Source organism: Balaenoptera ricei, chromosome 8 (assembly GCF_028023285.1).
Source record: "Balaenoptera ricei isolate mBalRic1 chromosome 8, mBalRic1.hap2, whole genome shotgun sequence".
NCBI classification, from domain to species: Eukaryota; Metazoa; Chordata; class Mammalia; order Artiodactyla; family Balaenopteridae; genus Balaenoptera; species Balaenoptera ricei.
Window position 1 is genome coordinate 86425441 of NC_082646.1, and position 24368 is coordinate 86449808.

A 24368-nucleotide genomic window follows, 5' to 3' on the forward strand; every position below is an offset into this window, starting at 1 on the left:
TTCTACATCAGCACTTGCTACATCAACTTGTACTTTTATGTTATGGAGATGGCTTCTTTCTTTAAATCTGATGAACCAACCTCTGCTAGCTTCAAACTTTTCTTCTACAGCTTCCTCACCTCTCTCAGCCTTCATAGAATTAAAGAGAGTTAGGGCCTTAGTCTGGGTTAGGCTTTGGCTTAAGGGAATGTTGTGTCTGGTTGGATCTTCTATCCAGACTACTCAGACTTTCTCCATGTCAGCAATGATGGTTGTTTTGCTTTCTTATCATTCATGTGTTCACTGGGGCAGCACTTTTAGTTTCCTTCAAGAACTTTTCATTTGCATTTATTCACAACTTGGCTGTTTGTTGCAAGATGCCTAGCTTTCAGCTTATCTTGGCTTTTGACATGCCTTCCTTACTAAGCAATCATTTCCAGCTCATGATTTAAACTGAGAGACACGTGACTCTTCTTTTTACTTGAACACTTAGAGGCCATTGTTTGGTTATTAATTGGCCCAATTTCAATATTGTTGTGTCTCAGGGAATAGAGAAGCCCGAGGAGAAAGAGAGAGTTAGGGACCAGCAGGTCAGTGGAGCAGTCAGAACACACATTGTTAAGTTCACCATCTTATGTGGGTGTGGTTTGTGGTGTCCCAAAACAATTACAACAGTAGCATCAAAGGTCACTGATCACAGATCATTGTAACGACTACAATAATAATGAAAAAGTTTGAAATGTTGAAAGAATTACCAAAATGTGATAGAGACACAAAGTGAGCAAATGCTGCTTGAAAAATGGTGCTGAGACTTGTTCAACACAGGGTCACCACAAACCTTTAATTTGTAGAAAGCATAATATCTGTGAAGCACAGCAAAATGAAGCTCAATAAAATGAGATATGCTTGTATATAAATTCTAAAATATGGTTTCATAGGGAAGTTTATGTATAGCATAGTTATTAAGAGTCCTGGCTTTGTATCACTTTGCCCTGCCTTTGAGTCTCACTTGTGCCATTTATGATTTGTGTGACCCAAGAGGAGTGACTTAACCTCTCTGAGCCTCAGTTCCCTAATCTGTAAAAATTGAGATAAAGATTTTTCTTATTCTTCTTTTCTTTTTTCATAAAGATTAAGTGAAATAATGTAAAGCATTTAGCCAGTGTCTTGCATGTGGTTCCTTATTATAATTTATCACCATCACCAGAAATTATGTACAGGATACTGTTAGAGAGCCATGAAGGGCCATATAAAAATATTGCATGATGATATCATGTAAATTTAGTTATCAGTGTTCAGCAAAAAAAAAAAAATTAAAATGGTAAAATTATATTTTGGTTGTGTGCTTTTTATCATGTGTTCATTACTGTATATGTTATGCACTTATATATACGTATTGCTGTGTAGAGTTGTACTCATGAAAATTCAAATATTATACTTAATGGAAAATTTAAAGATTTTCAAGAGTAGTTTTGGTTAAATGGCATTTTCCCATTGCCTTTGAACCTTGACACCTAAGAAAACTCTTCTGTAAGTGTTCAGTTAGAGAAATTAGTGCTATGTTGGGAATTTAGTACTATTACCAGACTGTGGAAATGGGAGAGCAGGGTTGCACAGCAAGTTTTGCTTGTAGTTTGTGAAAGAGAAATGACCTCCCCCCGCCCCACACCGGGTTGCTATATTGTAGGGAAAGAAGGTCAAGGGCCAGTAAGTGTGGGAACATACCCTGCCCACACTGGCCTCAGTCCCTCATTCTAATGTAACAGGATGGGTCTCCTCTTCACAGCTGGGTGTTAGACTCATTTTCAGCTTTCATGTTTTCTAGTCCAATAACCTGTTCTTTCTTCCTCCAGGCATTCCCTCCCTGATGTGTGTAACCACCTTAAGGCAAATGAAGTTATCAGAATGAAAGTTTATTTCCAGGATACTTTCCAGAATAGGTGAAATACCCTTGGAGCAGAAGCAGCCCTATCCTTTGTCCTTGATTGTCTGTTTTCCCTTCAGTTTTGGCCTGGAATTCTTTACTATCTTGTTAACTCTTTGATGCTTTTAAGAGTTTTATACACACACACACACACACACACACACACACGCACATATTTATCCAGATTTTTTATCCAGTTGTTTTCAATGGAAAGGTTGGTTTGAATAACCAAGTCCACCACCAATGGACACAAGAAGCAGTCTTCCCATTCTTCCATTCCTTCCCATTCCTTCCCATTCAATAGGAGGAAGTCCACTTTCCATTAAGGTACAACTCAAAATAACTCCTTCCTGAAGTTTTCCATTGATACATTGTAACTCTGTTGTCCCACTGACCACATTCTGTCTTTACCGTAATTACTTATGCCTATGGCTGCCTCTCAGCTAAATGTAGTTTTTGAAGGCAGGAATCCTGTCTGTAATTTTTCTGTCCTTGGTAGCACCAACTCTGTGTACTTTGTATAATAGACTCTCTCTGCATGCATTGGTTGATTGCACTGGATTTTGCTGAAATAGAATAGAAGGATTAAGAAGGGAGTTGTCTCCTGTTATTTTGTCCTCTCTATGTGGGTTGCAGTACTGTTCTCCCTTTTCTGTTATTCCTTATGGGTTCAGTGATGATGTTAGATGGTCCTTGATCCATGTGAACTGATGACAAAATAGAGCCACAGCATGTGAAGTGATTTGACCTGTGGCCATCTTTGAGCCGATGTTTTGTCTATAGCTGTCCTCGGAGGCTGTCCAGCTGTTACAGTTCATTTTTAATAGTTTAGCCAAGACTGTAGAACCTTTAGTGCTTTAGGTTTTCAATAGTCTGAAGACATATTTTTGAGAACTTTAAATAATGTTGAGAGGAGAATATTGAGACCAAGAAGAATAAATGTATTGCTACTTAAAGGACAGTATCTGAAAAACAAAATAGGGAATATAAGTGTATAGTTCTGTTTATTAAGTTAAAGGATACTTTTCTTAGGAAGGAGGAATTAATAGTCATTAAAATCGGAAGACTAAGAAAGGTTTTTTAAAAAGCCTTAGTTACCCATTTTAATGCATCTTTTAGTTTGGACATGACTGCTTCATAACCACAGTGGCCCTTGCATACTATCTTGTAATTTAAAAAATTATTTAAAAATAATGTGGCACATTATTCTACAATCTTAGTATTGGGCTTTTAGAAAGTCAGTGTTAAAATGAGCTTCAGGTGGTGAAGTACTCAACTGGAACACTTGTATTTGTTGCGTAATAAAAAAGGCCAGAAAAGGTAAGTATTTAATCATGTTTTGTTTCAGCCATTATCTTCTCAGGTGTATTAAGCAAATTTTAGGATTTACTCTTATAATGGACTTTCTGCATCTAGAACTCCCTCAAATTCTATGACTATCTAGATATCCCTGACTGAACTGCGAATGCCATCTTACACACATACTACTTACACACATACTGAGCCACTAAAACATCTGAAATAAATTATATATTAAGATATACCTGTTGCTTTGTTGTCTTGTGTTAAAATGTGTGAAGGTACCAGAAATGTAAAGGTTAAATCACTCATGGTCTGCCATATGATTGACTGTGATCCCCCTGGTAGCTAAGTAAATCTTATAAATTTAATTATTGTTGAAAGAGTTGTTCCTTTTCCAAGCTAAGTAAACTACCACTAAGGTCACTAAAAATCTGAGGACATTTCTTGAACTGTTTTTTTCCCCTCCCTCTTTTGATAAGGTTATAAAAAGGTGATAGCTGTAATGTAATATTAATAAGGCCCATTTAATATTTACATATTTATTAACAAGTAAATATTAGTATTTACTTAGGCTTAGAAAAAGATTAGAAATGGGGGTCTATGTGACAGATGCTTAAATATTTAAAAGTTATAAGTCAAGCTAACATAAATAAGTTCTTTTATCTTGAAAAATATATTTTCATGACAAATATCCCTTCATATTGAGCTGAAAAGCCAGGATCGCATGTAGAGTCCTTGGAGTTCCGTGCCTTAATGCAGCAGGGCAGAGAAAGCCACCACTGTCCTGCCTCCTTCTCTTCCCACCCCCACCCAGAGTCCTTACTGTGGTCTACGCTCCTATGACTTGAGGCTGTTTGGGCAGTGAATTCCTGTGTCCTGAGCCCCTAGAAGAAGGGGGGTAAGGCATGGCTGGAAGAGGGGCATAGAACCCTCATGGCCAATACTCTTAGCTAAGGACTTCCTGGGGTGTGGCAGGAGAGAAGGAGCGGAGAGAGAGCTCTCAGAGGTGATGGGTGTAAATTAATTGTAATATATATATTATTATACAGTCAGTTCTTCTTATTTGCTGTAGTTTTGTTCTGTAAAGTTGCCACAAACACAGAATTAGCAAACACTGAAACATTGCTCATAGGGGAAATACAGGGTTAGGTTTCTACGAGCCTCTGGTCACAATATTTTCAGCAAGTGATCAGTACATAACCTTGTTTTATATATGCTTCTGCTTAAAGACACTTTAATATATGTTGTTGATTCATTAATGTTGAACTCAGGGCCAACAGCACTGTAACTCATGCCTGAAAGAAGAAGCTTATCTAAAATATGTATTTCCCCCCGTAAGGCACATCATAGGTTTCTGGTGCATAGGAACACTAGACAGCACTTAATGCTCTATGCTTGAGGATCATTTTAAACAGTAAAAAATTACAACAAAAAACAAAGTATGAAAAATGTGGCACTAAATATAGTCTGTAAAAAGGTTACTTATTTACATGCAGTATGAGAGCTGAAACATGAAAGCCTTGTTTGACCTCAGCTGGGAACGTGCATGTTAGATGATTCAAAATTTTTGCCACTCTGTGCATCTCTGTGAATGACTGTGAAAGCATTATAAGTGCTGTTTTGGGGGTTACAAGTAAATTTTAGCAAGTAGGTGAATTTGCAAACATAGAATCCTTGAATAATGATCACCTCTTGCATTTATTAATTTATGTTGGAGGGCTTACAATGACCTTCCTCTCATGCCACCCCCATTTAAAAAAATTTAACTTGTATTCAGAATATGTTCACTCACATTATGTCATTTGAGGTTAGCAAAACACTGTGAGGTATATGGCTAGATAATTTATTCATTAAAGATTTATTGAGGGTCTTACAGGCACTGTGCTAGATGCTGCAGATATAGTTCATGGTAATATGATGGACAAAGGTTCTTACTTTCATAAGTAGCTTGTAGTTTAGCAAGCTTTCTCTCCATTTTTCAGGTGAGGAAATTTTGTACAACTGAATAACTTTTCTAGGGTCACATGACTAGCAATAACAAAGCCAGAATGAGAGTTCAGTTTTTCATATTTTATGGTTAGTCCTGCTCCAGTTCCCTTTTTTCCTGTCTTGAATTCTCCCTTTTCACTAGCTTTTCCCACTCATCCAGTAAAATGTCTTCTAAAAACATTCCCCTTTGGCCTTGGCTACTCTGACTGTCACTCCGCTCTTCTACCTTGCCAAACATTTCTTGACTACCATCTACTTGCTTCTCACCCCTCTCTTTCACTACTGCCCTTCTTCTCAATGGTGCCTACTAAAATGGCCAATGTCCCTCTACTTGCCATATTCTGTGGGTTTACTGTGACATTTGCTACTGTCACAGGTCTTTTATCTGCCTTAGAACTTTCTTCCCTGGGCTTCTCTGGATCCTGTTTCCCGGTTACCTTGTTGCTCACTGCTCTATTTTCTTTTCTAGCATCTTTTCCTTTATCTGATGTAAATGTTACTGTCCTACAGAGTTTTATCTTTGTCTTTCTTCCTTTGTCACCAACTCTTGTCTTAATCTAAGGCTCAGGTTCTTTTAGAGGTTTTAATCCCTCAATTGTACACAAAATTGTGTGTGTATTTCCTTTCCCCCAGGTTTTTATCAGATTCCTGGAGGAGTTCAGAACTAAAAAAGTTGAGAAGGACTGCTCTCTGTGTATTCCTGTAGCTTTATCTGCTTCACAGGTGCCTTCCAAGTCTATGTCCCCAGGCTCCCACCTTTCCCCTTGTCTGTCTCCTCCTGTCTTCCTCCTCAGCATTGTTCACATAGTTCCTTAGAAGTGTTGCGGGAGGAGTGCAGTAGTTTCCTTTGTGCAGTTCCGCCTACCTATCCTCCATACCCCTTCCATCCCACCATCAGGTTAGATTTTTTTTGTCTTTGAAACAAGTAAGTGAAGTTTTAAGTAGGGAAAAGTGCATGTTTTTTTTTAGCATACTAAAAAGTTCCTTTATGGTCTAAGCTCAATCTGGCTTTTCAACTTCATCTCATAACTTTCCCTACTCACTGATTCTTTTACTCATTCCCACCGTAGCTTACAGTTCTGCTATTCATAACTCTAATATCCATCTTAGTACTTTCCTGTCTTGTATTTGCTGTTTCTCTCTGCACGTAATGCCTTTCCCCTCCCACCCTTCCACAGTTCCTCCACAGGCCGACTCCTATTCATCCTTCAAAACCCAGTCAAGTGTCTTTATTAAGAAACCTCCCAAAATTTATTCTAAGTTAACAACTTTTTCATGCTGTCATCTTTTCTTAGCACCTCATCCTTCCCATTATAATTAATTGTTTACCTATCTGCACTCCCCCGCTAGACTCTGAGTCCATCAAGGGCAGGGATCCTGGTTTTTGTCCATCATGGATCCTCATTGGCTAGAACGGTATCTGATTTGTAGTAAGGTGGTTAATGAGCCTTTTTTGAATGGATAAACACACTTTTGGGCTGCCAGTCTTGAACGTGGATTATATTTTCCCTATCTGAATTAGAAAACCATGAAGATGTTTAGACATTTTTAAAATCATGTTTCAACAGTTTACGGTTGCATAAAGTGGTACATGAGGTGTTGACTGCTTCTTTAGGCAATATTTTACTAAGCATTAGGTGGCAGTAGTGTGTTGTACTTGACTTCACCTTTGTAATTGTTTTTTCAACCCTTCATAATTTTAATATATTGTCAAAGTGTAAAGGACACAATTGTAGTAATTTTATACCTAACTTTTTGTAACATAATCTTGTTTTAAGCTAGTAAGTGTCATACAGAAAATGAAACAAAACAAAACTCAGCCATGTCAATGTGTATCTCTCTTGCCTACCTAAACTGTACGCAGATTCGCAGATTCGTTAGAGAATCACTACTGCACCATCTTAACGGCACTTCCTCACCAACTCTTTAATGGCTGCTTCATAATAACAGTGATTTGCAATAAGGAAAACCAAAAAGTATCTCAGAGGATATGTGTTTTCTCAGTGTCCTAAGAAGCTTACTTAGACCCTTATCTCAAAAATACTATATTATATTCATTGAATTTAACTACAGTTATTAAATGCTTTCTTTTTCTTTTTTACTCATCAATTTTTATCAGACTAAGGTCACTTCTCTTGTTTATGGAGTTTCGTTTTAGGCAAATTTCCCTCGCCATTAGGTGGTTAGAATTAAGAAGAATTGCCACTACCTCTCCAGCCTTTGTGCATTTAATCCCACCATTAATTTTTGAACACTTCTTTATGAAAACGGGAATTTCATTCCCATTGTAGTTTATAAGGGTTAAATCAATGGAAGTTACATTTTATTAAAGTAAAATTTGTACATTTTAAGTTTAGGGGAGATTTCTGCAAGTAAAATAAATAGATAACTTTTAGAGGAAACAATCTTAGTGTTGATTCAAATATGAGGTAGGTAATGTAAATCTGTGACATTCTCATATCTTCTTTGCTTTCTTTTCTATCTCAGGGGTAAAGTACTTGAGGGAATTCAATGCCGGTGTACTAGTATCATTAATGTGGCAGAATGATCAATTAATAAAAGAAGAGCATGAAAGCGTTGACAGAACACACTACCTAATTAGTACCTGATGGCCTTGATGGCCACAGAGTGGGGCTCAGAGTTGCTGCAGGAAAGCGGCTCTGTAGGATCTGTAGGTGTACGTGACCACTCTTATTTAGCAAGAATAAGTTTGGCTTTGGTTCTTTAAGTCCTTAATTATACAAAAACCATGTCTTCCCTGACCCCAGAGGGTAGATGAAGTTAGCCAGCGCACTGCTGGCTAATTATCATCGGGGGATATTGGAGGCAGAGTGTTAAACTTGGAATTCTCTGTGTAGCTCATGTTGAGTATGTCATCAAAAACTTGTTTGATACGATTTTTGGGGAGTGGGGGCAATCTGGCTTACACTTAAATTGGATATAATGTAACCTATTGCTTAAGATTTAAAATCTTATGTACAAAGAGGAAGAGGTTGTGTTACACTTGCATATAGTCAACAAAAGAAAAGGCATGTGACTAGCAAACGATTTGATTCAAGATTGTATTTTAGAGTTAGTAAATCTCACAGTTCAAAGTATATTACAGAGGTTGATCTTGGTAATGAAAGGTTTTGCCATGAATTAAATTACCCAGCCACGTATCATCCTACTTCTTACATTTCTTCATTTCTGTGAATCCAGTTCCTGCAGTCTACCTCTCAGTTCTTTATCTGAAAAACATCAATACCTCCTGTAAATATTTCATGGCTTTGCTTCCCTTCGGTGTTTTTCTCTCTCTTCCCTTGCTTACCCTTGCTTTTCCTCTTCTCATTCCTTCTGCTCCTCTTCTGTCTCCCTACCCCTTCGCCTGCACTTCTTTCTCCACCACCCCCTCTCTTCCCCTTCCTCTGCCTTTCCCTATCCTCCTACTCCCCTCCTCCTTCCTTTTCTTCTTTTTCCTCCTTTTTAACCCCATTTTCTTGGAACTGCCAATAATCTCAGAATGAGTCTCTTAACGTGGTTTTAAAGGAAATCATTGTTATAGTGACATTTAGCAGAGATTTTTTTTTTTTTTTTTTTTTTTTTTTTTTTAATTTTTATTTATTTATTTATTTATTTATTTATGGCTGTGTTGGGTCTTCGTTTCTGTGCGAGGGCTTTCTCCAGTTGCGGAGAGCGGGGGCCACTCTTCATCGCGGTGCGCGGGCCTCTCACTATCGCGGCCTCTCTTGTTGCGGAGCACAGGCTCCAGACGCGCAGGCTCAGTAATTGTGGCTCACGGGCCCAGTTGCTCCGTGGCATGTGGGATCCTCCCAGACCAGGGCTCGAACCCGTGTCCCCCGCACTGGCAGGCAGACTCTCAACCACTGCGCCACCAGGGAAGCCCTAGCAGAGATTTTAAAGCAACTATGATCAGACCAAAAGGTCTCTTAAAAAATATTAATGGTGTTAAAATAACTCTTTTGAAGATTAGAGGCAATCATTAGCAAGTCTGGTAGATGTACACTTCCTCATACTGTTGTCAATTTGGCTGCTACATAATCACACTGAAGCTTTACAGTAAGGCTTTCTCTGGGGACTATGGGACTATGTTATATGTAGGATCCTATTATATCAATAAATAAATTCAGAGGACTTTTCACAATGAATGCCTTAGTAAGGTCTGTTATGTTATGGAACTAAATTTTGAGCTCAACAAGAGCATATTCTTTTTGTTTATATACTCTTTCACATTCTTAGCTATTCACCAACATTCCCAAAGTAACTGAGGAAGGTTCATTTTTATAGATACTTAAAAATCACAAATGTGTTTTAAAATTAATTAATATGTGTGTACGTATATATGCTATGCATGTGTGTGTCTATCATACCTGTCCAGAATAAGCAAATCCACAGACACAGAAAGTAGATTAGTTGGAGGGTAGGAGGAAAGAGAAATAGAGAATGACTGCTAATGGATGCAGGATTTCTTTAGTGGGTGATGAAAATGTTCTGAAATTAGTGATGATAGTTGCACAAACAATTCTGTGAATATTCTAAAACCACTGAATTGTAGACTTTTAATGGGTGAATCTTTTGGTATATGAATTATAGCTCAATAGAGTTGTTATTTTTTTAGAAAGTCAGTTCTGTGAAAAATGCCATTGGTAATTTGTTAGGGATTGCATTGAATCTGTAGATTGCAGATTGCCTTGGGTAGTATGGTCATTGTAACAATATTGATTCTTCCAATCCAAGAATATCTTTTCATTTGTTTGTGTCCTCTTCAGTTTCTTTCATCATTGTTTTACAGTTTTCAGTGTACAGGTCTTTTGCATCCTTAGGTAGGTTTATTCCTAGATATTTTATTCTTTTTGATGTGATGGTAAATTTGATTGTTTAATTTTCTCTTTCTGATAGTTCATTGCTAGTGTATAGAAATGAAACAGATTTCTGTGTATTAATTTTGTGTCCTGCAACTTTACCAAATTCACTGATGAGCTCTAGTAGTTTTCTGGTGGCATCTTTTGGATTTTCTGTGTATAGTATCATGTCATCTGCAAACAGTGACAGTTGTACTTCTTCCTTTCCAGTTGGATTTCTTTTATTTGTTTTTCTTCTCTGATTGCCGGGGCTAGGACTTCCAAAACTATGTTGAATAGAAGTGGCAAGAGTGGGCATCCTTGTCTTGTTCCTGATCTTAGAGGGAATGCTTTCAGCTTTTCACCTTTCAGTATGATGTTAGCTGTGGGTTTGTCATATGTGGCCTTTATTATGTTGAGGTATGTTACCTCTACGCCCACTTTCTGAAGAGTTTTTTGTTCATCATAAATGGATGCTGAATTTTATCAAAAGCTTTTTCTGCATTACCCACTCATTTACAGTCAATTAATTTATGACCAAGGAGGCAAGAATATACAATGGAGAAAAGACAGTCTGTTCAATAAGTGGTGCTGGGAAAACTGGACAGCTACATGTAAAAGAATGAAATTAGAACATTCTTTAACACCATATAGAGAAGTAAACTCCAAATGGATTAAAGACCTAATGTAAAATTGGATACTATAAAACTCCTAGAGGAAAACATAGGCAGAACACTCTGACATAAATTGCAGCAATATTTTTTTGGATCTGTCTTCTAGAGTAATGGAAACAAAAGCAAAATAAACAAATGGGACTTAAACTTAAATGGTTTTGCACAGCAAAGAAAACCATAAGAAAAATGAAAAGACAACCTATGGAATGGGAGAAAATATTTGCAAATGATGCGACTGACAAGGGATTAATTTCCAAAATATACAAACACCTCATACAGCTCAATATCAAAAAATGGGCAGGAAACAAACAGCCCAATCAAAAAATGGACAGGAGACCTAAGTAGACATTTCTCCAAAGAAGACGTCCAGATGGCCAACAGGCACATGAAAAGGTGCTCCATCAACATTGCTAATTATTACAGAAATGTGAATCAAAACCACAATGAAGTATCACCTCACACTGGTCAGAATGGCCATCATCAAAAAGTCTACAGATAATAAATGCTGGAGAGGGTATGGAGAAAAAGGGACCCTCCTCCACTGTTGGTGGGAATGTAAATTGATACAGCCACTATGGAGAACAGTATGGAGGTTCCTTAAATAACTAAAAATAAAGTGAACCATATGAACCAGCTATTTCACTCCTGGGCATATATCCAGAAAAGATGAAACTGTAATTGGAAAAGATACATGCACCCCTATGTTCATAGCAGCACTATTCACAGTAGCCAAGACATGGAAACAACCTAAATGTCCATTGACAGAGGAATGGATAAAGAAGATGTTGTGTGTGTGTGTATATATATATATATATATATATATATATATATATATATATATGTAACATGGAATATTACTCAGCCATGAAAAAGAATGAAATAATGCCATTTGAAGCAACATAGATGGACCTAGAGATTATCATACTAAGTGAAGTAAGTCAGACAGAGAAAGACAAGTATAGTATGATATAACTTATATGTGGAATCTAAGAGAATGATACAAATGAACTTATTTGCAAAACAAATAGACTCACAGGCATAGAAAACAAACTTGTGGTTACCAAAGGGGACAGGGTAGGGGTGATAAATTAGGAGTTTGGGATTAACAGATACACACTACTATAATAAAATAGATAAACAACAAGAACCGACTGTATAGCACAGGAAACTATGTTCCATATCTTGTAATAACCTATAATGGAAAAGAATCTGAAAAAGAATATATATATGTGTGTGTGTGTATATATATATATATATCTGAATCACTTTGCTGTACACCTGAAACTAACATAACATTGTAAATCAAGTATACTTCAATCAAATTAAAAAAAAAAAAAAAAAGCCAGGGTCATACCTGTAAGGTTTGGTAGAATGGGAAAAAATTAAAATCACAAGTTTATATCTGAAAAACCAATAATTTTTGAAAAGGAGAGTGGCTATATTAACTTTGAATCCTAATAATTTCACTTAAATTAATTATAATAATACGAGTCCTACTCTGTAAGATTAGCTGTGCCTTAGTCACACAAATTCTTGTGTCTGACCCTAAAATCTATACTTCAGCATATTATTCATTTGAATAATATTACTTGATATTTTGTCTTTCAGTTTCTTCAAATATAAAACAACTTTTTAAGAGGTCTGCTAATTACAAGCTGTCGATAAACATAGGTAATTCAGCATTTAAAAAAAACAGTTATAGAAAGATACATACTTTGAGGGAGGTGGAGATAGCAATGAACCGGGGAAGATTATTTTGGGAAAGGAGCTGTTCTTGTGGGGGGGTTTTGTTTGTTTTGGTTTTGTTTTTTAAATATATCAACTTAGGAATTTCTAGTTTTTCAAAGTGGTGGAAAGTTAGGTTTTAATATGTATAATTGTACTATCTGTTCTGATTGATGATCCAAGGACAGTCTTTTCCCCCCCTTGTTGTATAATACATTTGAGAGGTTAATAACCATTGCCAATTATGGCAAGCAAGACCAAGAAGTGTAGTAGGAAGACTTTCCTGAACCTGAGGAGAATTAGATAAGGTGATTCTGTACTCCTTCCTGGTTTCCTCATCTATTTTCTTCCCAGGTAGACCCTTCTGTAGAAGGCTATTATGGAAGTTTGTTGTGTTGCAAAATGGCAGAGAGAAACTGCTCTCCTACAACCCTAGTTCTTTACTAGTTGCCTAAGAGACCCCGTTGTCTCCATCCTTAACTTCTAGAAACCTCAGAGGCCCAGTGGTGGGGAGCACTCATGCCCTTGGCCTCTTTCTTTCCAGCCACACTTGATTCTTCTTTTCTGGTGGGTGGTGGCAGAATGGGGTCTACAGGCAGAAATTCAGGCCTCCCACCTCTGTCAGATGTGGAAGGAAAGTGAGGTCTCAAATATGAGCCTTGGTCTCTGCAGCAGGTAATCAGGACTCAACCAGTTCACTTCAGGTGGGGTGGGGGGTGTTACAGTACAAGATCTCTTAGGATCTGGGGCATATTTTGGAGGAGTTTTGAGGGGAGATTGGAAGAGAGACGAGCATAAGACGGTGCTATGTGAGAGAAGGAGATGGAAAGGTGGAGTTGTGGGGAAAGGCTTCGGCAGTGTTGGTGAGGGCAACCTGTCATAGTATTTAAAGAATAAGAGCAAAGAGGTGGAGTTATTTGGAATTAACTTTTCTTTTTTAATTGGGGTATAGTTGCTTTGGAATTAACTTTTATTGACTGAACTGTAGTTCTTTTGAGAGGAGAGACAATGATGTGATAAGCACTTTAGGGAAAAGGTCCTTGGTTTTTATAAAATTATCAAAGATTAAGAATCTAATTTTCATGAAATATTTTAATGGAGCCTATATTTAATACTTTGATAAATCAAAAGCAGTTCTACACCAGTAAAAATGTTGGGGAATGCTATTTTAGTTGTCAGATATTACTGTGGTCATATTTACTAATGCCTATTGCATAATTCTCTCAACTTGACCTTTTCAATTTTATTTCACAACTGAGGTGCAAAGAAATGAGTTTTTATTATCTTTAGAGGTGATGAGTGCCTCAAAATGTAGTGATGACTGGACTCACAAAAGCATGGGAAGTCTAAATAAAAATGACCCACAATAAGCTTTTATTCAGTGTTTATATGTTTGCTGCATTTTGAAGTTCCTCAGTAGTATTCTGCATTATAATCTGTTTGGAAATGTGTATCTACTGTGATATTATGGAAATTCAGCATTGGTCTTATTGGGGCTTGGCAAGAGATACAGATACGGTTAAGATACAGTGTTGCACATGTACAAAACTAGTGTGATGCCCTCTGACTAGGGATATTAAGCACACCCTCATGGAAGAGGTACATTTGAACTACTGGAGGATGTTCCATTGGAGACAACAGCGTAAGTAAGACATGGAAACAGAGGTGTGAGTGTTCAGGGGTGATATCTGAAGGTCTAGTCTAGAATGTGTAGAATGACTAGACTGACATAGATGGCATATCTATTATACTTGTAATAGATAAAGCTTGAATGGTAGGTTGGGTTCTTTTATTGGAGGACTTTACTTGTGAGGATTAAATATGACTAATTTATTATGCAATATGTGGACAATTAAAATTTTTGAGGTGGAGAATAGCATGGTCAGGGTTTTAAGTGAAGGCGAGTGAATTTGGAAGCAGGTGGACGAGCTGGAGAGCTGTTAGAAGATGAATGCTGGAGACTAGGCAGGAGCTACTGTTGGTTTGAACTAGGTTTGTCATTAGGAATAGAAAGAACATTATGTAGGTAGAATCTACAAAATTTGCTGCTTAATGGGATGAGAAAAAGGGAGGTTACCCTGATACTGTAGCTTCAATTATTAAGAAATGTATTTTTCTTTCATGCATTCATTCAGCATTTATCAAGCTCGGTGGTGGTCTTAACAGACAAGGAATTCAGCAGGAGAAGGAACTAATTTTAGAGTCTGGATGATAAATTGGGTTTTAGTTGTGTTGAACTTGTAGTGCTAATAAGATAGCTCTTAGAAGATATTTGAAATTTGGTTCTGGAATTCAAGAAAGTGTGAAACTAGCGATGAGAGCTAGCATTCTGTTAATGGTACTAAACTCATTGTTAATGTATAGAGAAAAATCAAAGTGCTATATGCTCAGGGGCCACCTTGGTAGATCAGATAATATCAGCATGATGATGTGGGAATTTTTGTTTAATCAAATTTGCCCGAAGTCCTTTTCATAGTTGTTATTTTTTTTTTGCAGTCAGTATTTTTTTAACCAAACAGTATAATCACAAATGTGTAGTAAAGGCTTAATATATGACCTCCTTAACTTTTTGTTTGATTTAACGTTTAAGTAGCAAGCTATTGGTAAAATAAAGCAATATTTCCTTTTAAAAAGGAATGTAAGAAAGGCATTTAAGCAGATCGACCTCTGTTTAGGTCCAATATTACCTTATTGTGTAGTGGTTAATTTACCATAAAACTGTCTTAAGCATTCACTGTAAAGAAATACCATTTCATTTCAACTCTACATTACTTAGTGAATAGAAAAGGTCATTTGGAGGTAATGAATATATTAATTTTCACTAAAAACTTCTAGAGGTTGCTAGAATTTTCACAATGTATTGTATTATACTCTTTTCACAATTTACACATACTTCAATTTTCTTTCCCCTTCTAGTAGAAAAACACTTGTCTCTGTGTTTTCTAATAGAAAAACACTTTGCACTTGTGTTAAACCTATCAGTGGACACCATTGCAGTGTTCAGTAGCTGAAGACTCATACAAATTATAACCCCCTCTTTAAAAAAAATCAACAGGTTAAAATACCACTTGCATATTGTTCAGATTTCATCAGCTTCTTCATCACTGAAGTTAGTTGGCATTTGTGCAAACAGTGAAATAAAGAGGTTGGCATTTATGATTACTGAACAAAAGGTATCAAATATCGAAAAATTTCTGACTTGGTACACTTAATGTAATTTTCTTTGTGGTGTTATAGGTTAACAGTTAGGGAGTGTCACTCACTTTTTTTTTTTAGTATTTGGAGGAATGCATCTGTCAAGGGGAAATTTTTATCAAGCACTCATTTTCTGACTTGCAAATAATTCTTTGTTTTAAGCAGTAGAGGCTAACAGTGTGCTTCTCAGACTTTAGCATGCATAATAATTGCCTGGAGAGTTTAGTGAAACAGATTCTAGAGTCCCGCTCTGTAGGTTTGAGACGGGGCCATCTTCTAACGAACTCTCAGATAATGCTGATGCTGCAAATCTGATGACCGCATTTTGAGTTGCGCTGAGCTGACACAATGTGACAGTCACTCCAGAGTTAGGAATTTTGAAAGCACTTGGATTTACTCTATGGAGAAAATCTAAAGTCAAAATAAAATGTTTTATATTGAACAACCCATTGCCATAAAATCTCAGCTAGTCAGAATTAAGAGTCCATAATTAAAATATTAGTTATCAATTAGATAGTCAGTTAGGAAGTAGATAGCACATACCAATTCTGTTAAAAAATTATTTTCTGTATATCTTTTGTAGTGTCATGAGTGATCCTTTATTTTTGTATCAAGACAGTTTCTTAATCTTTTGTTTGTGTTCATTTTTCTCATCCTCAATGAGTGGCTTGGGGATTTGAAAACCATAGGTCTATATAATTGAATAGTTTTCCCCACATGTGAGGCAGTTACATAGACCATAAAGTTGTGAGTGTCAAGTCAATTAAGAATAGTAAAATAGCACTTTGCTAAAACTTTGGAGATAGACAGCTTTGTCCTATTATAATAAAGAATCACAGAGAGATACTCTCTCAGTATTTTTAGTATTGTGACATATTTATCATTTTAATTTTGAATGTACTTTAGTCCTGTACTCAGCAACACTAAACTTTTTTAAATGTTTTAAAGTTTTTGGAGGTTGGCATATGTACTTGAAAGTAAATAAAACTATATTTCCATAAACTAGGCTGTAATTCAAACTTTTCACTAATTCATATCTGTCTTTTCATTAGTTTTCTATGTTTTTATTTTACTTTTCTGTTTAATATTGAAAGAAATTTCTCATTTTTCCTTTATGGCTTAGAAAGATTCATTAAATTCCTTTTAAAACATTTAGACATGTTTGAAGGTATTTTTCTATGAGACATGGTCAACATACACTGAAAAATGCATGGTTATTAAGTGTTCAGTTTAGTGAAATTTGATACCATGTTGCTACCACCCCAAACAAGATACAGAACATTTGTTTTTCCAGAAAATTCTCTAATGTCCCTTTCTAGTTAATTTATATCCCCTATACCCTGTTCCAACCTGGAAACCAATGTTTAACTTTTATCACTATAGTCATCCCTAGGTATTCTTGGGGGATTGGTTCAGGACATCCTGAGGTTACCAAAAGCCAAGGATGTTCAAGTCCTTTATATAGAATGGCATATCCAGAGATATGGAGGGCCAACTGTATAGATTTAATTTTGCCTGAATTTGGATTTCATATCAGTGTAATCATATACTATGTACCCTTTGTTCTTGCTTCTTTTGCTCAACATAATATTTAATTAATTAATTAATTTAGGCCACACCAGGACATGTGAGATCTTAGTTCCCCAACAAGGGATTGAACCCATGCCCCCTACAGCAGAAACATGGAGTCTTAACCACTGGACCACCAGGGAAGTCCCAACATAATGTTTTAGATATTCATCTGTGTTATTATTGAGTGTATCATAGTTTTTTTCTTTTATGTTGTTGAATAGTATTCCCCTATGGATATACTATAGTTTATCCATTCTCCTGTTGATAGACATTTATGGTTCCAGGTTGTGGTTGTTATGAATAAGAGTGTTAGTACATTCTTTGATAAGTCTTTTTGTGGACATACATTTTTATGTTTTATTTCTCTTAGGTAACTATCCAGAAGTGGATTTGCTTGACCACAGAGTAGATATGTGTGTTTGTTTATAACAAATTGCCAAATTGTTTCCTGCCAGCAACATATGAGTGTTGCAGTTATTCCATATTCTCATCAGCATTTAGTGTCATCAGTCTTTTTTTTTAAAATAAATTTATTTATTTATGTATTTATTTATTTATTTTTGGCTGCCTTGGGTCTTCTTTGCTGCACGCGGGCTTTCTCTAGTTGCGGCGAGCGGGGGCCACTCTTCGTTGCGGTGCGCGGGCTTCTCGTTGCGGTGGCTTCTCTTGTTGCGGAGCACGGGTTCTAGGCGTGCGGGCTTCAGTAGTTGTGGCACTCGGGCTTGGTAGTTGTGGCACGTGGCTCTAGAGCACAGGCTCAGTAGTTGTGGCGCACGGGCTTAGCTGCTCCGTGGCATGTGGGATCTTCCCGGACCAGGGCTTGAACCCATGTCCCCTGCATTGGCAGGTGGATTCTTAACCACTGCACCACCAGGGAAGTCCCCATTAGTCTTTTTTATTTGAGCTATTCTATTAGGTGTTTAAAAGTATCTCGTGATTTTAATTTACATTTTCCTGATAACTAATGAAAAGGTTTGAATGTACATTCGTGTGTAATTGTCTATTCATGTCTTCTTTTGAAAAACGTCTGTTCAAGTTTTTCCCCCTGACTTTTAATTAGTATGTCTTTTTACCATCGATTTATAGGATTTTTGTTTGTTTGTTTGTTTATTCTGGATACAAGTCCTCTGTTAGATAATTATTTAGCCAGTATTTTTTTCACAGACTGTGGCTTGTCTGTTTACTTTCTTAATGGTATCTTTGATGAGCAGAAAATTTTAAAATTTGATGAAGTTCAGTTTATCTATTTTGTTTCATTATAGTTTGTGCTTTTTGTCAAAGCAGTCCCTGCCAAGGGACAAAGATATTCTCTTGTGTTTCCTTCTAGAAGCTTTATGGTTCTGTGTTTTACATTTATATCTATGATTCATCTTGAATTAATTTTTGTGTATGTAATGAGATTGGGATTGAGGTTAATTTTTTTCCACATGGACATCCAGTTGTTTCAACATCATTTGTTCTAGATTGTCCTTTCCCAATTGAAAGCTGCCTTGGCACCTTTGTTGAAAATCAAGTGACTGTATACATATGGTCTAGTTCTAGACTCTTCTGTTCCACTGTCTATTTGTATATATTTATGCCAGTACTATAGTCTTGATTACCATAGCTTTATATTAAGTCATGAAATCATTTAAGTCCTTCAACTTTGTACTTTTTGAAGATTCTTTTGCCTGTTCTAGATCCTTTGTTTTTCCATGTAAATATTATAATCATCTTGTCTACTCCTTCAAAGTGGCTCACTGGAATTCTATAGGAATTGCATAAAATTTTTGTATCAGTTTAGGAAAAATGGACATGATCTTCCCATCATGAACATATTATTTCTTTCCATTTATTTCCCTTTTTTTGCCCTTGAGGCTATTGTAATTGGTAATTTCTTAAACTTTAATTTTCCAATTATTTGTTGAAAGATTTGCTGATTTCTTAGTTTTGAGTTCCTTGCTTCTAGGTGACTTAAGTTCTTCCAATTCCAGCAAAATGCATTTCAGTTTAGTACTGGTAGCAAATAGAAGTTAAAATAAATGAACTTTGCAACATTGATTTTAGTACATACCTATTCTGTTAATTAAGAGTATCAGTATTTTCTGTATTTGATTGGTGAGTGTTTTCCTCAGAACTCCCTGCTGTTTGTATGATTTAGCTGCCATTTTTCTAAAGTAAGGAAGCGCATGCTATCTTTTTGTGGCTGTTTCTGGCTCCTCAGTTAGTAAGCCAGCCCCTGGAACACAGGATGCTATAGATTTTCTGTCTTTCATTTGGTCATTGAGTGAATGAAGTAGGAATAGCTTTGGGCTCTCAACAGTGGGAAAGTTTGGCTAGTGGGATTCAAAGTAAAGAAGAGCAAAGAATAAGCCTTGACGGGCCTTGCTGGTGGTGCAGTGGATAAGAATCCTCCTGCCAATGCAGGGGACACGGGTTCAAGCCCTGGTCCGGGAAGATCCCACGTGCCGTGGAGCATCTAAGCCCATGTGCCACAACTACTGAGCCTGCACACCTAGAGCCCGTGCTCTGCAACAAGAGAAGTCACTGCAATGAGAAGCCCGTGCTGCAACGAAGAGTAGCCCCCGCTCGCTGCAACTAGGGAAAGCCTGCACGGAGCAATGAAGACCCAACAAAGACAAAAAAAAAAAAAAAAAAAAAAAACCTTAAAAAATAAAATAAAATAAGCCTTGACAACAGAGGAAAATGACTGTGGTCCTTGTGGTGCTAGTGAATGCTTGAGCCTACCTCTCATGGGAGGGCTCCAATATAGAAATAGTAGGAAAAAATTAACATTCATTGGGATCAGAAAGTCTTGGAACCTAGTATTAGAGGCTTGATTTTTGTGCGCAATAAAGAATCTTTGCAGATTTTAAGTTAAGAATGTGCATAATGGACTTCCCTGGTGGCACAGTGGTTAAGAATCCATCTGCCAATGCAGGGGTCACGGGTTGGAGCCCTGGTCTGGGAAGATCCCACATGCCGTGGAGCAAGTAAGCCCGTGTGCCACAACTACTGAGCCTGTGCTCCAGAGCCCGTGAGCCACAACTACTGAGCCCTTGTGCCACAACTACTGAAGCCCGCACGCCTAGAGCCCATGCTCTGCAACAAGAGAAGCCACCACAGTGAGAAGCCTGCGCACCTCAACGAAGAGTAGCCCCGCCTCACTGCAACTAGAGAAAGCCTGTGTGCAGCAATGAAGACCCAACTCAGCCAAAAATAAATAAATTAAATAAATAAATTAAATTTATATATATATAAAATGTACATAATAATGACACCATTTTATTAATAGACCTTTAATTGAAATATCTTTAGAAGTTGTTGTGTCTGTTATATTCTAGTTTTAAACCGTAGATGTATTTAGATTGTGTATAATTTCTTGTGGCCGCTGAAATAAATTACCACAGACTTGGTGGCTTAAAACAACAGAAATTTATTCTTTCACAGTTCTGGAGGCTAGAAGTCCAAAATCAGTATAACTGGGCCAAAATCAAAGTATTGGCTGGGCCGCCATTCCTCTAGAGGCTCTAGGGGGAGAGTCCATTCCTTGTCTCTTTTAGCATCTCGTGGCTGCCAGCATTCCTTGGCTTATGGTCTCATCACTCCAGTCTTTAAGGCCAGTACTTAAAAGCTCTCTGCACAGTCTTCACATCTCCTTCCCCTCTGTATGTCACATCTCCCTCTGTCTCTTTCTTATAAAAATTCTTTGATTATATTTAGGACCCACCTGGACAGTTCAGTATAATCTTACCAATCTTTAACTTAATTCACGTCTGCAAAGACCCCTTTTCCAAATGAGGTAACATTTACAGGAACTAGGGATTAGGACCTGATATTTTTGGGGGCTGTTATCTGCCTACCGCAGAATATTATCTTTTTTAGACCTTCATTTTGTTCTGGAACTTGCTGTCAAAGCAGATTGGACTGAGGCTTTTGGTACCCCAAATGACATACTTATTTTCTTGCTATAACTTCCATTTTTTAATTAAAACCTATATCACAGCATAAAATTTATTGCATTCTGTTAGCACAACAGAATAGATCTAAAAGCCTCAGATGGTGAATTACTTACTTAAAATAATAGGAAAATACCAAATTAGGGAAAATGATTGAATTGTGCTTTGACTACCATAGAACTGATACATGACTCAAAATTTAGTGATAGCTTTTAGTTTTGGGCAGTCAGGAACTAATTCTTGGTTTTGTAGGGCTTTCTTGGTCTGGTTGGTGTATAATTAGTCCAGTGTGTTCTGTTCCTTGTACCAACCACTACTGGTTTCTGTAGTGGCCTATTAGAAATTACCTATCTTCTAGTCTGTACTTCTGTGATACAGCTGTTAGATTAGAATGATTTCTCTAGGGCCTTGCTCAATGTTTGCGGCATACTGAGATTGCGTTTTCACGTGTAAGTATTGATACATCCATCTTAAATGCATACTAGTGGTGTATTTGAGCATGTTGCATGAAATAACATTGATTCATACCAAACTTGTTATACAGAACTTCTTCACATAGTGTTAGAAGAAGGGTTAGGTAGAGAACTTAAGATAGCCTACTCTATTTTGGCTTTGGTACATTACTTAATATCCTAGCTTTAAGGATTGCTTAAACCTCAGTATGGGAATAACTTTCATGAGCATCATTCGATAAATCATGGCCTAAAAAAGATGAAACAATAAAGCCTAAGTTTCCTTTTCTTCAGTCGTCATATTAATTAGCTTAAATATTTAAATATTAATAGCTGATAGATTTGGGCATAGGAGGAGAAGAAGAGAAATAGTTTCCCAGAGGGAAAATGGAAGCCTGATTCTCTTTGTTTGCCCTATAATCTTTCTCCCAGCATAGATGATGTTCATTAGTTCTTCTGGGCAACCAAATATAACAATAGCCTTTGCTCTGCTAGTGAGGATCACCAGCAGTGTGGGGAAAGTTCAGCATGAAAACAAATGTAAGAAAGATTTCCTAATGAATTAATTTGTATTCAAATGTTTTATTGAGTTCTTCAAAATTGTTTCTTACAAATCTGCCCTAAAATAACCATTTTTCAATACAAATTTGTGTTTGGGGATTTTTAACTTTAAAATCTTCAGGGCTGAGCCAGAAGATGAGAAGTGTTTTAATTTAAAGTAATAATTGTATAATTTCGAAAGAAAAGCTGGTAGTCCATTGTTATGATATCTACAGCCAAGCATATTGTATAAGGAGAGCTTCATACTCTGTAGAGTTTGTACTCTTCCTCTGTCAGGTCCTGCTTGTCTGCATGTACCTATTTCTGTTTGTGTTAGTCATCCTCTCTGGGTAAATTGTCCATGAGACCAGTGATTCCATCAGCAAATTATCCAGAAAATGCTGTCTTTGCACATTGTGACAGATCATGTCACTGGTGGATTTATAGCTACTCCAGTGCTCTAATTAACCTGGCAGTTGTCTCCGGTGCCCAACACTGTTGTCTCGTTGCTTGGCATCTTAGTTTTCATCTTCTCATTACCTTCTCTCTTAACTAAAGCTCAGATTTAGAGGTTTTTTTTTAACCTAAACCCCCCCCCCCGACCCTCTCTACTCATCACCCTGCCCCCCTTGTTTTTGATTGGCAGTATCATCCAGATAAACAAAGTACAGATGTACCAGCAGGAACAGTGGAGGAATGTATACAGAAGTTCATCGAAGTTGATCAGGCATGGAAAATTCTAGGGAATGAAGAGACAAAAAAAGAGTATGACCTGCAGCGGCATGGTAGGTACTTGTGGTGAGGAGCCCCAGCACGTTGGCAGCTCTGTGAAGCACAGTCTGCAGCCATTTCTGGGGGACGCTTTCCAGCATTTGCACCAAGTTGTTATTGCCTCCTTTACTCCTTCCCTCCGTCACTGTTTTTAATTATGCCCTATTAGTAGTGATTACTGTGTATCCATTGAGAAGTCAGCAAAACTACTAGCATGTGGCTTCTTGTGAAGCCATGAAAGCTACTTTTTATAACTAATGAAAAATGCTTAATTACACATTCCTAATAAATATGTTTTTTATGTTTAAAAACTTCTTTTTATTAATTTAAATTATGTACTGATTAAAATTTTCATTGAGTACTTTTAAGACTATATACTGTATAAATGACAATCTATAGGAAGATACTATAAAGGATAACATCTTAAAGCACTCTTTGCTGTCTCTGAACTTGTTTTAGGCTAGGTTTTCATGATTATCTCCTGGATAAACTATATTCCTTGTAAGATTGCTATAAATGATATCTTAGGAACGCATATTTCCTAAGCAATTTTAAAAGTCATTTCTTTTATGCATTTTAGAAAATAGCTTCTTAAAACAGTGACAAGCTCTTGTGAGAAAGAAAGGGACAAATATAGGTCAGGTTTGTCACACATGGACTGCAGTTACACGAAGTGATAGGCTGTCTTTCAGCACTGGCCTTGGGATAGGAGTCCCTCAGCCTTCTATCTGAACCTTCAATATGCACCCTACATGCTAATGGGGGGAGTCAATAATCAGCCACAGCCTGTGGGGAAAACACTCAATTGCACTCTGCCATAGCGCACCAGGCTCAGCATTGACTCACATGTGTTGATAAAAGCTCACTGTCTCTGTACTTGATTATTGAATCTCCTCCCATGCCCTGCACCAGTACACGATCAAACCTAACAAAATGATTGTAAGGCTCCTACTACTAAGGTTATGAAAATTTGATTTGAGAAATAAGGCTTTATTTCTAAGATACAACATTATAGGTTAAAGCCAACAATATATATAGAATATCCATATCTATTTTCAGAGGGAGTTGTATCAATAAAATTAAGTCTTTCTTACAGTTAGTGTGTGACTCCTTTGTGGAAAGACTTCATAAGCAATTTGCTTATGTACTGGAGTATTAGTTTTTAATAGTCACTTTCATAATACTAATCATCTCTAAAGCCCTTCTACTTTTTTAAGACTGATGAACTTATCAGTACTTTTTAAAAAATGTTAAGAAACCAATAAATATACCTTTGCAATGAATTAATTTTCAAATATGGCTTGAATATTGGGTCCTCCTCCTATTTGGTGCATTTATGTGCGTCTTTCCAATGTTGTATTTCTTCTGTAAATTCTTGTACTTCCGGCAAAAGAATGTAGAGGTGGTTTCATTTGAGGATGAATTCTATCCATAGATACATCTTTTTGACCTTGCTTCACATGGTA

The 24368-nt window shown here is 36.9% G+C and overlaps 1 protein-coding gene across 2 annotated transcripts in view; it reads left to right on the forward strand.

Moving 5' to 3' along the window:
* The window catches only part of DNAJC24 (DnaJ heat shock protein family (Hsp40) member C24), a 64107-nt gene that overhangs the window by 19742 nt on the left and 19997 nt on the right, over window positions 1-24368 (forward strand). For both annotated transcript variants that reach the window (XM_059931334.1, XM_059931333.1), the window contains exon 3: window positions 22778-22916. In XM_059931334.1, coding sequence (XP_059787317.1) covers window positions 22778-22916 — 139 coding nt within the window. The remainder of the gene's footprint in view (window positions 1-22777; window positions 22917-24368) is intronic.